Source organism: Lagenorhynchus albirostris, chromosome 2, assembly GCF_949774975.1.
Source record: "Lagenorhynchus albirostris chromosome 2, mLagAlb1.1, whole genome shotgun sequence".
NCBI lineage: Eukaryota > Metazoa > Chordata > Mammalia > Artiodactyla > Delphinidae > Lagenorhynchus > Lagenorhynchus albirostris.
This window is the reverse complement of record NC_083096.1, coordinates 58,982,023-58,998,273: the sequence shown is the minus strand read 5'-3', so window position 1 is coordinate 58,998,273 and position 16,251 is coordinate 58,982,023. Positions and strand designations below refer to the sequence as shown.

Genomic DNA, 16,251 nt, shown 5'->3' with positions numbered 1-16,251 from the left:
CAAAATAGCATGCTCTTAAAAATAAGTGTCTATTTAAGACATTACGGCATTCTTCTCTAATGATTAATTTGTGTCCTCTAAAGATTAAGGACAAATCAAAAATGTTTAAGATGTTTATTTCATTGGGACACACATACACACACCCTTATTTAATCAAGGTGTGAGAATAACACGAAAGTTAGCAGGAACATGTTGAAGACCACTGATGTATAAAAACTGACACTGTACTTAGTATTAATTCCTTAATTATTTTTCTAAGCACGATAATACTATTACCTTTAAAGATGTTTTTAAAAAGTGATATAAAGAATAATAAATAGGATACTTTAAGTCATCTCAAAAAATTATATTTTGGGCTTCCCTGGAGGCGCAGTGGTTGAGAGTCCGCCTGCCGATGCAGGGGACACGGGTTCATGCCCCGGTCAGGGAAGATCCCACATGCCGCAGAGCAGCTAGGCCTGTGAGCCATGGCCGCTGAGCCTGCGCGTCCGGAGCTTGTGCTCCGCAACGGGAGAGGCCACAACTGTGAGAGGCCCGCGTACCGCAAAAAAAAAAAAAAAAAAAAAAAATGTATATATAGTATTATGTGCTTGTATTATAAAATTGTTGGTAGGAGCCTATGCTATATAGGTAATTTTTTAGTAACCTACATAACATAAAAAACTGCCTTTTGAAGGGCCTAGCCGCTCCGCGGCATGTGGAATCTTCCCAGACCGGGGCACGAACCCGTGTCCCCTGCGTTGGCAGGTGGACTCTCAACCACTGCGCCACCAGAGAAGCCCTATATATACATCTTGATTATATAGTTAATAAATACTACACATTATACATTTGAAATGATCTGATTTACACTTTAAAAAGATCACAATGGTTACTATGGGGGAAAATGGATTGCAAGGGAAGGTAAATGCAGAAGCAGGGAAATTAATTTGGAGGCTATTTTGAATGGTTCAGGTGACAGATGATGGTGGCTTGGACTAGAGTACTAACGGTGGAAATGGAAAGAAAAGCCCAAATTTCAGACAGTCTAGAAATGAAAACAACAGGACTTGCAGATGGTTTGCACTGGGGAGAGTGGTAATGGTGAAGAAAAGGGAGGAACCAGGGAAGACTCCAAAGTTTATGGCTTGAACTACTGGATGGTGGTGACACTTACTGAGATGGAAGATTAGAGGAGGCACCTATTTGCATGTAGGAAATCAAAAGTTAAGTCTGATGATTTTATTAAACATTCAATTGGGTATGTTAAATAGTGAGAGGAATAAAGCTGGTGCTCAGAGGAGAGGCATCCGATAAAAATACAAGCCTTCAGATAGTATTTAATGCCATGGGATCTGGATGAAATCCTCTAGGTAGTGGGTGAAATTAGAAAAGAGGGCTCCCCAAAAGGATATGGATAGAGAACAGGGTTGAAGTCCTGAAGTAACCAGCATTTAAAGGTGAAAAGGAGGAGGAATATCCAGCAGAGAACAACACTGGGAAGGAATGGAGAAGATCTTAGGAGGAAAATTAAAAAAACAGGGTATCTTGAGAGCTGAAAGAAGGGAGTTTCAAAAAGCAGGGCCTGGATATCTGTGTCCAACACTGCTGAGAGTTAAAGATGAGAAAGGTCCATGGATTTGGCAATATGAAGATTACTAGCGATTGTGACAAAACTGGAGAAATAGAAGAGTGAATGGGAGTCTTTTGAGATGCACTGTATGAAGAGAAATGAGAAATGGGTAGTAGCTGGAATGTGATTTTGGGGCAAAGAGAGTTTAACGTTGGAGATTCCACATTGTGTTTATATTCTGACAGGAACGATCTAGTAGAAGGGAAAAGAGTGGTGACATGAAAGAAGTCCTTAGGAAGGTAAGAAGGAATGGGGTTCCGAGCAAAATGAACCAACTGGACTTTGAAAAAAAGGGCACTTCCTTGCCTGTAACAGAGGGAAGAGAGTGAGGTGGGGTAAAAATAAGAGTAGAACACTAAGAGGTGGGGAGATAACTTGGGCAAGTTGCTTAACTCAATAAGCTTGGGTTTTCTTAATGTCTCCTTCCCTGAGCTGTTATGAAGATCAAATTAGATAAGGGATGTAATGATAGCAATTAGCATACTGCCTGGCACTCAGTAAATATATTTCAATAAATGCCAGCATTACTATTAATCAGCATATCTCAGATTATAGACAGATTTGAAACCATTTTAGAGAATAATATTTCAAATTATACAATTAGAATAAAGATTGAGTCTGTACGGCATTGAAGCCTGCATTGTTTCTATTCCTTTCCAGTAATTTCATTTAAAACTGGACTGGACGGTTCATGTTACAGAAACAAACTCTTTGGAGCAGTTTCACTTACTTAAGATTTTTCTTTTTCTTTTTAAATAACAACAAAAACTTAAAAAAATATGTTTATTTTGTGCAGAAATTTTCTGTGGACTTTCATGTCCAGAATTTTGGATGGATTGTGGACTGTCTGATGCAGATTTAAAGTATTAGAAAAACAAAGAAGCAAACTTCGAACAGTCCCCACCACCCTCAGATACAGTATCTAAAACTGCTTTAGTTTCTACCATTTTTTGCCCACATGCAAACTTTCATGTTACAATTTAAGTACACATAGATAGGCTTATTTGAAAACACAATAATGCTAGGAGTACAAGCTATTGGGCCTCCCTGGTGGCACAGTGGTTGGGAGTCCGCCTGCCGATGCAGGGGACACGGGTTCGTGCCCCAGTCCGGGAGGATCCTGCATGCCGTGGAGCGGCTGGGCCCGTGAGCCATGGCTGCTGGGCCTGCGCGTCCGGAGCCTGTGCTCCGCTGCAGGAGAGGCCACAGCAGTGAGAGGCCAGCGTACTGCAAAAAAAAAAAAAAAAAAAAAAAAAAAAAAAAAAAAAAAAAGTACAAGCTATAATTTTAAAGTTCAGCATTTCTACATTATACTAAATACCTTCTGAAAAGGCCTAGGGTAGTGCTGTACCTCCCCCTCTCCTAAAAATTTCAAGCCATTCTTTTCTTACCCTCCTTTCTTATTGGGGTAACTAAAAACTGACACTTTCCCCAAAATGGGTCCTCTGTTTTATCAGATCTGACTTTACTGCCCCCAAGTTAGAAATCTTATTCTGTGTTTCAATATATTTTGTTATTGTTTCTATGATAGTTGTCTAAATCAATGAATGGGTATTATGCACTGTCGATTTATCCCAACATTTTGATTTTTATGAAAATAGAAATAACTTATTTTGTGAAAACAGACAGCTATAAGATAGTAGTAACTGGCTTCAATGGTGAGAAAATAGAAGCTTTTTTCTTTCTTTCATGTATTTTAGCATATTTCATATTTATGTATATTAATATGATCTATATCAACATATATTAATAAAATATATTTATCAATGGCTATCGTCTAAAATGGCATTCTAAAAGTGAATTTCTTGACAGAGATAAGTTTAGTTGCCAACCACAAAATAAGATGGTAGTAAAGATAAAAGGTATAAGTGAAAAATAAATTTAACAACGTATATTAACTGAATCAAATAGTTAATGCTTCAACTGAGAGGTTTCATTGCAGTAAAAAATGATTTTACTGTATTTCAGTCTGAAGATGCATATATTTAATAATGTATAAAATTCAGCTTGCTTAAATGTGATTTTGAATTTCCATTGATTTATTCAACAGATATTTATAATATTTCCAATATTTGTAAGGACCCATTTGGTAAGATGGTTCAGTGGATACTTATAATGATGTTCTTTTTACTTTAAGAATAGCTCTTACAACATAGAGATCAAGTTTTTTGAAATCCTTTAAGTTCCTTTAAATACTATGAAATCTTCTCTGAAGTTGAAAGTGAAAAGTAATGTTCTGACTTATTAAATAAACTCATTAAGTACAAATTTATGTTGAAACTGAACATACAACATAATCAAAGAAACAACAAACCAGCTTACTTTATTTGAGTGGAAAGAGAGGTCGGGTCTTTCAAGAGCAGGAAAGCAGACCCAATTTGAACATTAATGGCAGTGCACGTGCATGTGCAACCACTCCCGTACCCTGCCTCCCCAACACGTGCACACCTTTCTCCTCTCAGCTTATTAGCATTCTAAATCTTTCTCCCAGGCTTGGCCTTGCAACCACTTACTTGATAAAATAGGTCACTTAAAAAGGAAGAAAGCCCAATAAAATGAATTACAAAGACAACAAGTTTAAACTGATTGCCCTGTTTTCATACATTGTAGCTGAAATCTGCAAATATGCAGTTGGCTGTGCTTTGGCATTTAACAGCAAGTGATCAGCAAGGAGGAGGAAATTTTATTCTCATTAACGGTTGCAGATTTACTGCAGTGAAAAAGGGCTATGTAACCCGAGATGTGACAGTACAGAAAGATCAAAGCCTTGGATTGGAAACTAAATAAACCCTCTGGCTACTTCCTGCAAGGAAAATTCACTTTGGCAATGTAAAACAGAGCCCAGTTAAAAACTACTCTCAGTTTTATGAGCTGTCATAGCAGCTCAAATGGTTTGGACTGGCTGAGTTTAGAACATTATATTTCCTTGTTTTTGTCTTAGATACTTCTGTAAGCAGTTTTAAAGACTTTTTTTTTTTTAAACACAACAACAAAAAAAAGAAAAAACTCTTTTCTTTTGGTTGAAACTGAGGAGGTAACCACTAAACTTATTAAAACAGGCAGGTCTTCATTTGCACATTCCTTTCTCATTTACTACAGTTTAATATTTTGCTCTTAGATTTATTTGGCAATATACATTTACCTTAATAATTCATTTGTAATCTGTACAATTCCTATTCAAAATAAGTGCAAATCAGTTTACAGAGCCCATATGGCTAATATCTGAGGGGTGAGCTATTTGTAATAGCACATCTGGTAGGACTATGGGCAATATGGAGAAACGGGAATAAATTAATATTACATTTAAAAACCCATAGGCTTTGGGTTTCGTCTGTTTTTTAAGAATATTTAAGAAAAAACATGTTTAACATTTCTAATATATGTTTAATATTTCTAATATAGGGACTTTTAAACAATTATTCATAAATACTTAAATCACATTGTTACATCAATCAAAACACAGATGGGCTAGAATCAATCAACCCCGTCCCTGAGTTTAGAAGTAAGCTCAGTATCATTGAATCCAGACTTAAGGGAAATAAAAGATGACGTGCTCTGTTTTCCTCTCTCTTTTATTTTTTTGGAGGGGGTGGTGGTGCTTATCAACCAAATTGCTTATAATTTTGAATTTCTCATTAGACTACGAATAAGCAAGACTTTGTAATGGTAATCTGGGACTTCCCTGGTGGTCCAGTGGTTAAGAATGTCTTCCAATGCAGGGGACTCAGGTTCATCCCTGGTCGGGAACTAAGATCCCACATGCCGCGGGGCAACTAAGCCCACGCACCACAACTACTGAGCCTGCACTCCACAACTACAGTGCCACATGTCACAACTACAGAGCCCCATGCGCTCTGGAGCCTGCATGCCACAACTAGAGAAAAGCCCGTGCACCGCAACAAAAGATGTCACAACAAAAGATCCTGCAACGAAAGATCCTGCGTTCCACAACTAAGACCTGATACAGCCATAGATAAATAAATAAATAAACAAATAATATTGTAATGGTAATCCACATCCTATTCCCTTTAAAAAAAAAACCCATAATTTTTTTGAAAATAAGAGCATTTCATGGGTCAAATATGTCATAAAAGCAGTCACCTTTGCTTAAGGACTTTCTACTTTCTTTTTAAATTTATAACTAATTTTTATATATCTGTACAGCCAACAAAAATGCTATTAATATGTATAAAAATGTATGAACTTTAACATTGGATAATCACTCTTAAATGGTGGTGATATAATGAACTTCCTAGTCATGAATGGACTAACTCCCATTCATTTCTTCTAGTACAAAGCTATACCATAACTGATGTGTTAACATTTTTACAGGATCTAGTCATATTCAGATTACTTTTTTCATTTATAAACTCAATTATGCTGAATTTCTTCTCCTAAATGGAAGTCCTAATAAAGTGACAATAAATTTGGTTTCCTTTGGGAACATCTTTGGATTTTACAAATAGCTAACATGCATACCTCCAAAAACTTAGCTCAGATCACCAGATTGAAAATTAACATGAATTTGATGAGAGCAGCCTGTCACCAACTTCTTCTCTTGTTTCTAAATTTCCAAAGGAAAGTAAATCGCTTAAAATACTTTTTCAAGTCAGCATAATTTCTCTAGGATAAAACATCTTCCCAGGTTTACAGGATTCTTAGCCTTGGTTTTTGGCTTGTATTTCTATATTTCAGTAAAGTTTACAATTTGCTAATGCTGATGTGTGATAATCTAATAGAATCTGGTCTTAAAAGTTATAGGCCCAATTTACTAATAAAACCTAATTCAATTTTCCTTGGGAAATGCAAATCATTAGTGTCCAAGCAGTGGAACCGAATTTCCTTGCCCTTTTATGGCTAGAAAGAAGTTTTCTCTATTAAAAAGTCTAAACAAATAAGTCAACTAAGACTAATATATGAAGATTCATTTATAGGCATAAAATAATAGCATCATGTATATAAACATTGATTAATTAGCTAAATAAATGATTTGCATGAGACATAAACCCTTCTAGACTGAGATTATCTCACTCATCCTCATTTTTTATACAACTGGATTAATCTGTAGTGAACTTAATGAACTACTTAAAAGAATTTAATGGTAGTGAACTAATTAGTTACTTAATGTGTTAATAAATTTTTAGCAACTTGTTCTCCAAGCAATCTAAATACCAATTTGCAGTAAGCCATATACAGCGTATTACAGCAAAATAAGTAAACAATATATTGTATCACACAAAAAAACCTACATATCTTACTCTGAAGTTTGATAACACTTACTCTAAAACTTTCTAAAGCACAGTTCACTATTAAGACTAATATATCTGCTTGCCTTCTGGAGGCAGTAATGGTGTAATACTAAGAATGCTGGCTCTTACCAAGCTTAAAGGCGTCACTATTTATTACCTAACTGGTTTGGGGCTACTCCCTTAAAAATCTCTGAGTCTTAATTTCTACATTTGTTAAAATAGGGCCAATACTACTCTTTGCCCTATATACCTCACACACGGTTGATGGTCAAATGAGACATATGATGATATGTGTTAGCTACATGCGAGCTATTAGTCCTGGTATACTAAGATTTAGGCCAAAAAACATTTAAACATTTTATTCTTTAAAACTTTTAGAAGTCTCCTAAGACATTCCATCTTCTGAAAAAAAAAGAAAAGAAAACTAGCAGAATTGTTATGAGAGTATTTAGAGAGAAAAAAAATGTAATGTGATTTAATGTAAGGATTGTGTTACAGCAAGTCTCATAGTATAAAAAACCATTTATTTGCATTGGTTTGATTTTCTCATCAGAACTGTGTCACACAGCTATTGCCACTCTTGTTCTCCTGTTTTCACCATCCCACAGATTTAACCACTTCATTACCTTAGATGGGATTTTACCTGTCATATAGTATTATTTCTTATGAATGGTTTTATTCATTTCAAGAAATTTATACCATGCATTTTTGATTGGTTAATACTAATGAAGGTGGGAAGAACTTAAGATTATTTCTATTGGTTATACCTAGCTGTAGCAATTATGACTGTGAAATACATGTTTATACATACTAAAAACAATGTCATTTGGACAACTAAATACAATTATAATAAACATTTGCACAGATCTGGATATTTTTAGATCAAATCATATACCCTGAAACAGAGTAACTTTTAAAAGTAAACAGGATATTGTCTTGTTACCCAACACCATGGTTTCTATAGAGGTTCTGCTGTATATGTTTTAATCATGATTTAACAAAATTCCATTTAAAGTGAGAAGCAACTCTTGCAAATATCCCAACTTAGATACAGCTAAGAACAAGCATTAGGGAACTTCGCAAATGTGCACATGAAGAACAAAGAGTAAATAAAATGTATAACAGTGCCTGAACAAAGCATTCAGCAAGGTTTTTTTTTTAAATATTATGCACTGTTAATAATAATGTTTTAATACATGCAAAAAATATAAATGGAATGACCAAATATTTCAAACATACTGTCAGCTTTCATTACTAGAATTACAGATGTAGCAGTGGTGTACTCAATTTTATGCTGTCAAAACATCATAGGTGAATAATGGTTTTATTCAAAATTTTTCTCAATAAGAAAAAAGCAAATTAAAAGGTCTCTGGGGTCAATTCTTTAAAAAGATGAATTTTATATAAAGTAAATATCTATTGCTAAATATCTATTTTTACCTATTTTGACTTTCATATTTACTTAAATCAGAACACTAATCTAATACGTGGACAAAATCATGTGGCACAAAAGTAGGTACTAAAAATAACATTTATTCCCCAATTAGGTAAGTGTATCTCACGATACTCAATGTATCTATTTTCTTGATAGAAATCACACAATCATTTATCCAGTCTTTATCTCTGATTATTTCATGAGGATAAATTCTTAGAAATGAAGTTACAGAATTAAGGAAGTATACAATTTTAGGCTTCTGTTCTCTGTTACCAAATATATTTCACAAAGGTTTTGTCCATTTAAGTCCCACAAGAAGTGTGTCAGAGTGCCTCTTTGCTCCCATGTGTGGGTATTAGCATTAGAAAATCTTTGGCAACTGATAGGTGAAAACGGAATCTGGCTGCTTTATTTTATATTCATCATGTCTGGAAAAATTACTAACTAAAGTCAGGAGTTTTTTTTAAAGACTTCATGAAGCATGTTCTCCTCTGAGAAAAAGTTATAAAGAAATTAGGAACAAAAAAGCTACACACTAAATAAAGCAGTGTTTTTTTTGATGATTATCTTTAAAAGATTTAATAAGTATTTTATAATTCATTTAGTTCTTACAATGCTGCTGAACAAATGGTTGGTCTCCAATATCTATCAAAGGGAAATGTTTCTACGAGGTTCTTTTCACTTTCTTTTGATCCTTCCACATAATTTCAACATTACTGCCACAGTAATGAAGTTCACTAAAACTTAAACTATTAGAACAAATGGAAGAGTTTGGTTTATCAATTAAAATTGATATAGGACTTATCAAATAAGGGATTTTATAGGCATATTTAATTTTATCTCAATATATGAGAATTTCTCGATTGCCAAATTAAGGGTTGTAATATAGACAATAATTTGATTTATCTTTTGAATAACTGCTTTGAAATAATACCCTAATATATAGTTCTAGGAATAATAAAAAAGGTCAGTAAATACTACACAATGCCTTTTAGACAGGCAATATTTAATTTTAAGGTTGCTTTTCTCAAGTGAAATAACTGAGTTAACTAAATGCCTGAGTTTAATGAAGGTGGCCTATAGCAAAGAAATAAGTCTAATTTTTACAGGTAGAGTCCCTGTCTTAGGAAAAATTACACATTTAAAATTTTGGATAAAAGATTATTTCTCATATATTAAGAAAATAATGTGTTAGTTTTGGTCAGTAAAATTTTAAAAAGTGCAACTAATGTTTCAACTGTGATTTAATGTTTCAAAGAAAATATATTAGAGAGAACAGAATAAAAGGTGTATATGTGAAATATATAATACATATAATGAACAGAAAAGTTAATCACCAAGTACTCTAAGAAAGAAAAAAAAGAGGCAGGCATATACACAGAAAATTAAAGTGTAAGATTCAGATGGCTCAATAATGCACACATCTAGTTCATCTCTGACTCTAGAGAAATGGTCAGTAGATGACATCACTGTGCCAACCACAGAGAAGATCTTCAGGCCCTCTGAAAAATATTTTTCAAAGCCCCAAGGAAACCTAAGCAGTCTCTGAAATTTTTTTCCAGTTTATGAAAATTGGATTCTTATAAAAGAAAAATGGACCATTTTTACTGCAACAAAAACTGATTTGTAAAAGCTGGAAGCAGTTTAAAAATACTCAACATGAGGTTCTTGTTAGTCTTGAAAAGTAAGAGTTATAATAAAAAAAAACTGTCCAAAAATATGGTACGGATACATTGTATATAAGGGGAAAAAAGGCTAGTCTTACTCCTATTATTTTTAATTAGCTTCAATAGCAAGTTCCACTTTACTTTCTAACGCCAGTTCAGGTTTTGGGAGGGGAAGATTTACATCTGACCCTCTGGCAATGTCAACTCTATAGCTAATGCCTTGGAGCCCTAATACACTTTGCATTACCTCAAAATGTTGGGAAATTCTGGTGCCAAGAGGTTCAAACTGATAGTGACACATGTCTAAAACCCAGGATTCGCTGTCCAACTGCCAGTATGTATTTTATCAAACATCCAGTCTCCCTTGTAGAATAGGATGGATGAGTTTAACAGTTTTCACTGTTTCCAATTAAACTGCCCTGCTATATTACAAAAATGCAGACGTTCAGATTAAGAAGGACCCCCCCGACTTGGATTTTAAGAAATATACAATTTGAACTGTTTAAACAATACTCTAAATTTGACTCAGTTACCCCATTTTAACAGACTTGTCCCATTACTAAACATGGTTATTTTAGGAAGAAATTGAAGAATTTTTCTGTGAACAATTAAAAAAAAAAACTCTTACACAAATTACAAATTTGTTCTTTACCTTGCAGAAACTTGGGATCATCTACTTTATCTGAACCCACTGAAACTGACATGTTAAAAATCCACAAAGACTGAAAAGTCACGATTACTGGTTGAATAGCATGCCACTTGGCACTGGTATGCTGTTTCATGTTCTCAAATCATTAGAAACAATGGTAATTATAAAAATTCACATTTTATACATTTTTAAAATATTATTACTATTCCAATTAACTTGACACTGCTTGTTAATCAAAGACATATGATGAAGAACAGGGAAAGAATTTCTAAGTCATCTGGACAATTTTCCTGATTTAAAGAAAAAAAAACTACCATACGACCCAGCAATCCCACTACTGGGTATATACCCTGAGCAAACCATAATTCAAAAAGAGTCATGTACCAGTATGTTCATTGCAGCTGTATTTACAGTAGCCAGGATATGGAAGCAACCTAAGTGTCCATCAACAGATGATTGGATAGAGAAGATGTGGCACATATATACAATGGAATATTACTCAGCTATAAAAGGAAACAAAATTGAGTTATTTGTAGTGAGGTGGATGGACCTAGAGTCTGTCATACAGAGTGAAGTCAGAAAGAGAACAAATACCGTATGCTAACACATATATATGGAATCTAAGGGAAAAAAAAAACGGTCGTGAAGAACCTAGGGGTAAGATGGGAATAAAGACACAGACCTACTAGAGAATGGACTTGAGGATATGGGGAAGGGAAAGGGTAAGCTGTGACAAAGTGAGAGAGTGGCATGGATGTATATACACTACCAAATGTAAAATAGATAGCTAGTGGGAAGCAGCCGCATAGCACAGGGAGATCAGCTCGGTGCTTTGTGACCACATAGAGGGGTGGGATAGGGAGGGTGGAAGGGAGGGAGACGCAAGAGGGAAGAGATATGCGGATATATGTATACGTATAACTGATTAACTTTGTTATAAAGCAGAAACTAACACACCATTGTAAAGCAATTATGCTCCAATAAAGATGTTAAAAAAAACCACCTCAAAATAGATAACATTTCCTGTTTTTAAAATCAGTTTTTTCAATATTCAAAATTCAATCAAGGCATTATTCTTTCATAATTAACCCAAATTCTTCATGTTGTTCAGTAAGTCTGCTTATTCTTATATTCACAGTAAAGATGAAGAATAAGAGTTCAACACCTTCTGTCTACATTTTTCAAAAATATTCCCATTTGCTTAAAATCAATTAAAATGAAATATTTCAAAAGCATCATTTTAAGTCATGTTATTTAGTCTAATAGGTTTTAAATTTACCTATTGGATATCAAGCCTAAAGGTAGCCATTAGTTTAAAATTTCACATCTGGGACATTATGCATCAAAATTATCATGCCAAAATATGTGAATAATTATGGAACAATTTAAAATACTTAAATCTTTGTAGAATTAAAAAAAATAAGCCAGAGTTAAGGTCCATGGTTTGTTGCTATCAAAGAACAAAGAAATCCTATTAGAAGACAATCCTAACAACAAAAATGATTCATAAAAGAAAGAGTAAATAATTCTAGAGAAGGTCAATAAAAAATGTAGCAAAGAACAACTATGAATTTTTGGTTATACTGTAAGCTTTCTCTGTATATCTGCTGATAAAATTTAGAGGCCCTTTTTATTTGATCTGTTACTCAGAAAAAACTGAGGAAATTCATAGTAAATTATTTCTTCTGGAAATACAAAGAGAAAATGATACAGTTACATGATTTAAGGCCTGAAAAATTACAAAAGACAAGAGATGAAAGACTTAGCTTTCTCAAGGGAAGTTCTTTTGAAAGGGCAAACAATTCTCAATTCAAAATGATTATAATAAATAAGTATATCACTCTTGATTTGAAAAAATATATAGTCTACATGAAGTTTTATTAACTAATCCTTTAAACCAACATAGCTGTGATGTGTTTTTTATGATGTGAAAAAAGCTACTTATATATTTTTATTCTTGAAAAGGAACTAAAGGCACAAAGGTAAGAGAACTTTCCCAGTCTTTTAAAAAACAACTTGTTAACAGAACTGAGGAATAAAATCCTGAAATCTTTGGACACAGTACATAACTTAATCTTTGAGTATAGCCATCTCTCTAAACATCTTTATTGTTTTATAAAATGACCATTTTTGAAAACCAGAAATGAAAGATTTTGCTGAGTTGAGCTCAAGTTCATTCCTTTGGATATTCAATTTTAATGAAAATGTTCAGGTTCTTTAAAATCACATAACTATAGAAAAAAATCATGTCTTTCTCAAATAAGTAACGCATGGTTAGTATCACACAAAACAATGTTTTGTTCATAGTGAAACATAAATGGCAGAAAAATTAATCTTTTAAATGCTATCAGCAAAAATTTTCAATATAAACATTAGGATTATATAACGAAATAACTTCTTCCCTTTCTAATTATGTTTCAGAAAACATTTGTACAGTGAATTGTCACATGATGGAGTATAATAGTTATAATAATTAAAGAGAATCTCTATTTAAATAATTATAGCTAACACAGACAGAGACATCAGAAGTAATCAAAAGCCATATGCTTCTGGTATTTAACCATGTTTAATTTTTTTTCCTAAGGCAAGTCGTTTCTCATCATGACAATCCAGTACACCAATGAAACTATTTCTAAAGTGTTATTATTTAAGTTCACTAAAGACTACTGAACTACATACAAGGTTATTGCATTTCATAAAATACCCCTGTATTTTTCCACTATGCTTTTAAATTTTGTCACGACCAACAGTGGGTTGTGAAATCAATATAGTGGGCTGCAATCTGAATTTTAAAAATAAAATTGAATAGACTAAAACAGAATATATCATTGTGCATTACAGATAGTAAGAGTAATTACTGTTTTAAGAATTTTTTGTTTTATATATATATATATAACACATATATATATGTGTATATATATAAATACGTATGCATGCACTGGGTTGCAATATAGAAGGTATTTCTTAATATGGGTTGTGGCAAAACAAAACAAAAAAACACTTAAAAGTCACTATAATATGCTATGTTTCCTTCAAAATTAGGCACCGTGTTATACTGTAAAGATCATAAGACATATAGACCTAAGTTCAAATTTTTTTCTCTATCATCCTACATGTGTGAGTTGGTTACTTAAATTATTAGAGCCTTGATTTTTTCATTTTTAAAATGTCTATGAAAATAGACATTATAATAATCTTGCTAAGTAGGTTAAAATAAACATAATAAATATTTGCAAAATAAATTATACATAATTGATAATGGTTGCAATAATTATTACTATTGAATTGAAATGGCTTACTACAAGCGATGATTCAAGAGTTGTAACACATTGGTCACAACTGTATTCTTAAACACATCCTCCAAACATAAATATTTATGTTAATAAAATTATAATTTTAGAAGAGAAAATTAAATCAATAATCTAAAGAAAAAACTAGTCTTAAGGGCAAAAAGACTACATCTATTCATTGGACCATTTTAATGTGAAATTTCAATAGTCATCCTAAATTAAAATATTACACCTCTAGCAATGATATGAAGGGAAAACTATTATTTACACTTTCTGGCAAGACTTAAAAAATCTATGAGACCAGTAATGAAGCAGGATACCTGTTGAAGGAAACTTTACTATAACTGTACAACAATGCTGGCATGTTAGGTTTTTTTCCTTAAATATTTTATCTGAATGCCATGCAGGGAGGAAAAGTCTTTAATTTAATCAAAGCATCAACTTTTTTCTTTTTTTTTGCGGTACGTGGGCCTCTCACTGTTGTGGCCTCTCCCGTTGCGGAGCATCAGCTCATGGCCGCAGGCTCAGCGGCCATTGCTCACGTGCTCAGCGGCCATGGCTCACGGGCCCAGCCGCTCCGCGGCATGTGGGATCTTCCCGGACCGGGGCACGAACCCGTGTCCCCTGCATCGGCAGGTGGACTCTCAACCACTGCGCCACCAGGGAAGCCCTAAGCATCAACTTTTTAAAACGGTGATGTCTGAATAATTGTTAAAATACATGTATTGTAACAATAAATGCTGAAGAGGGTGTAGAGAAAAGGGAACCCTCTTGCACTGTTGATGGGAATGTAAATTGATACAGCCACTATGGAGAACAGTATGGAGGTTCCTTAGAAAACTACAAATAGAACTACCATATGACCCAGCAATCCCACTACTGGGCATATACCCTGAGAAAACCATAATTCAAAAAGAGTCATGTACCACAAAGTTCATTGCAGCACTATTTACAATAGCCAGGACATGGAAGTAACCTAAGTGTCCATTGACAGATGCATGCATAAAGAAGATGTGGCACATATATACAATGGAATATTACTCAGCCATAAAAGGAAATGAAATTGAGTTATTTGCAGTGAGGTGGATGGACCTAGAGTCTGTCATACAGAGTGAAGTAAATCAGAAAGAGAAAAACAAATACTGTATGCTAAGACATATATATGGAATCTAAAAAAAGAAGAAAAAAAAAAGGTTCTCAAGAACCTAGGGGCAGGACAGGAATAAAGATGCAGGCCTACTACAGAATGGACTTGAGGACACGGGGAGGGGGAAGGGTAAGCTGGGACGAACTGAGAGAGTGGCATGGACATATGTACACTACCAAATGTAGACTAATTAGCTAGTGGGAAGCAGCTGCATAGCACAGGGAGATCAGCTCGGTGCTTTGTGACCACCTAGAGGGGTGGGATAGGGAGGGTGACGCAAGAGGGAGGAGATATGGGGATATATGTGTATGTATAGCTGATTCACTTTGTTATAAAGCAGAAACTAACACACCACTGTAAAGCAAGTATACTCCAATAAAGATGTTAAAAAAAAAGAACAAAGTTTAAAAAAAATACATGTATTGTGTTCTTATTTTATATTTTATTGGCTTTGGAAAACACTTATGAAACAATCTGGGTCATTAATTTGGCAAAAGTACTGTCTATTTCAATAGACAGCCTGTATTTTCCAAAGTGAGGAAGCATATATACATACACACACACACACACCCCCCCCATATATATATATATATATATATATATATATATACACACACACACACACATTTGTTTTTAGAACTGTGATCTTCATTTTTTTACATACAAAATGTGACTTCATAAGTTAATTTAAAATCAAATGAGTATGTTCTTGAAAATATTCAGGATTCTTTTTTTTTTTTACTCTTTAATGGAAAAAGAAAAATGGGAAATGAAGAAAATTTTAGCTTTTCAAAAACAAGGGGAACAGCATATATTAGATTTTTCTTGGAAGACTGTTTACCTGCCAGGAAATGAATGCTGCCCAGCTACATCTCCATTTTGAAGGTGATAATCATTGAAGAAATCTGGACTCATGGCTCCTTCAGAGGCAACTAATCCATCTAGGATGAAAGAAAATAGTAACTAGTGAAACATCTTTGCAGGGAATAAAAAGGAAACTGTTCTATCAAGTAACACAATAGAAAATAACCTGTATATTTAATCCGGAAGAAAAATGTTAGCATGATATTCAGTTCTCTCTGGGAGTATGAACAGAAGACCATACATACTTAAGTGTTCTTTTACAATGATTGGACATTTATTGAGCATCTACTATGTGGTAGTACTATTTTATTAGAGAGATGAATAAGAAAATCTCTGCC

General features: G+C 33.8%; 1 protein-coding gene across 3 annotated transcripts in view; it reads right to left on the bottom strand.

Annotated features, from left to right (window-relative positions):
* The window catches only part of KIFAP3 (kinesin associated protein 3), a 157,374-nt gene that overhangs the window by 14,247 nt on the left and 126,876 nt on the right, over positions 1 to 16,251 (bottom strand). For all 3 annotated transcript variants that reach the window (XM_060133468.1, XM_060133476.1, XM_060133485.1), the window contains one exon: positions 15,891 to 15,990. In XM_060133468.1, the coding sequence (XP_059989451.1) occupies positions 15,891 to 15,990 (100 nt within the window). The remainder of the gene's footprint in view (positions 1 to 15,890; positions 15,991 to 16,251) is intronic.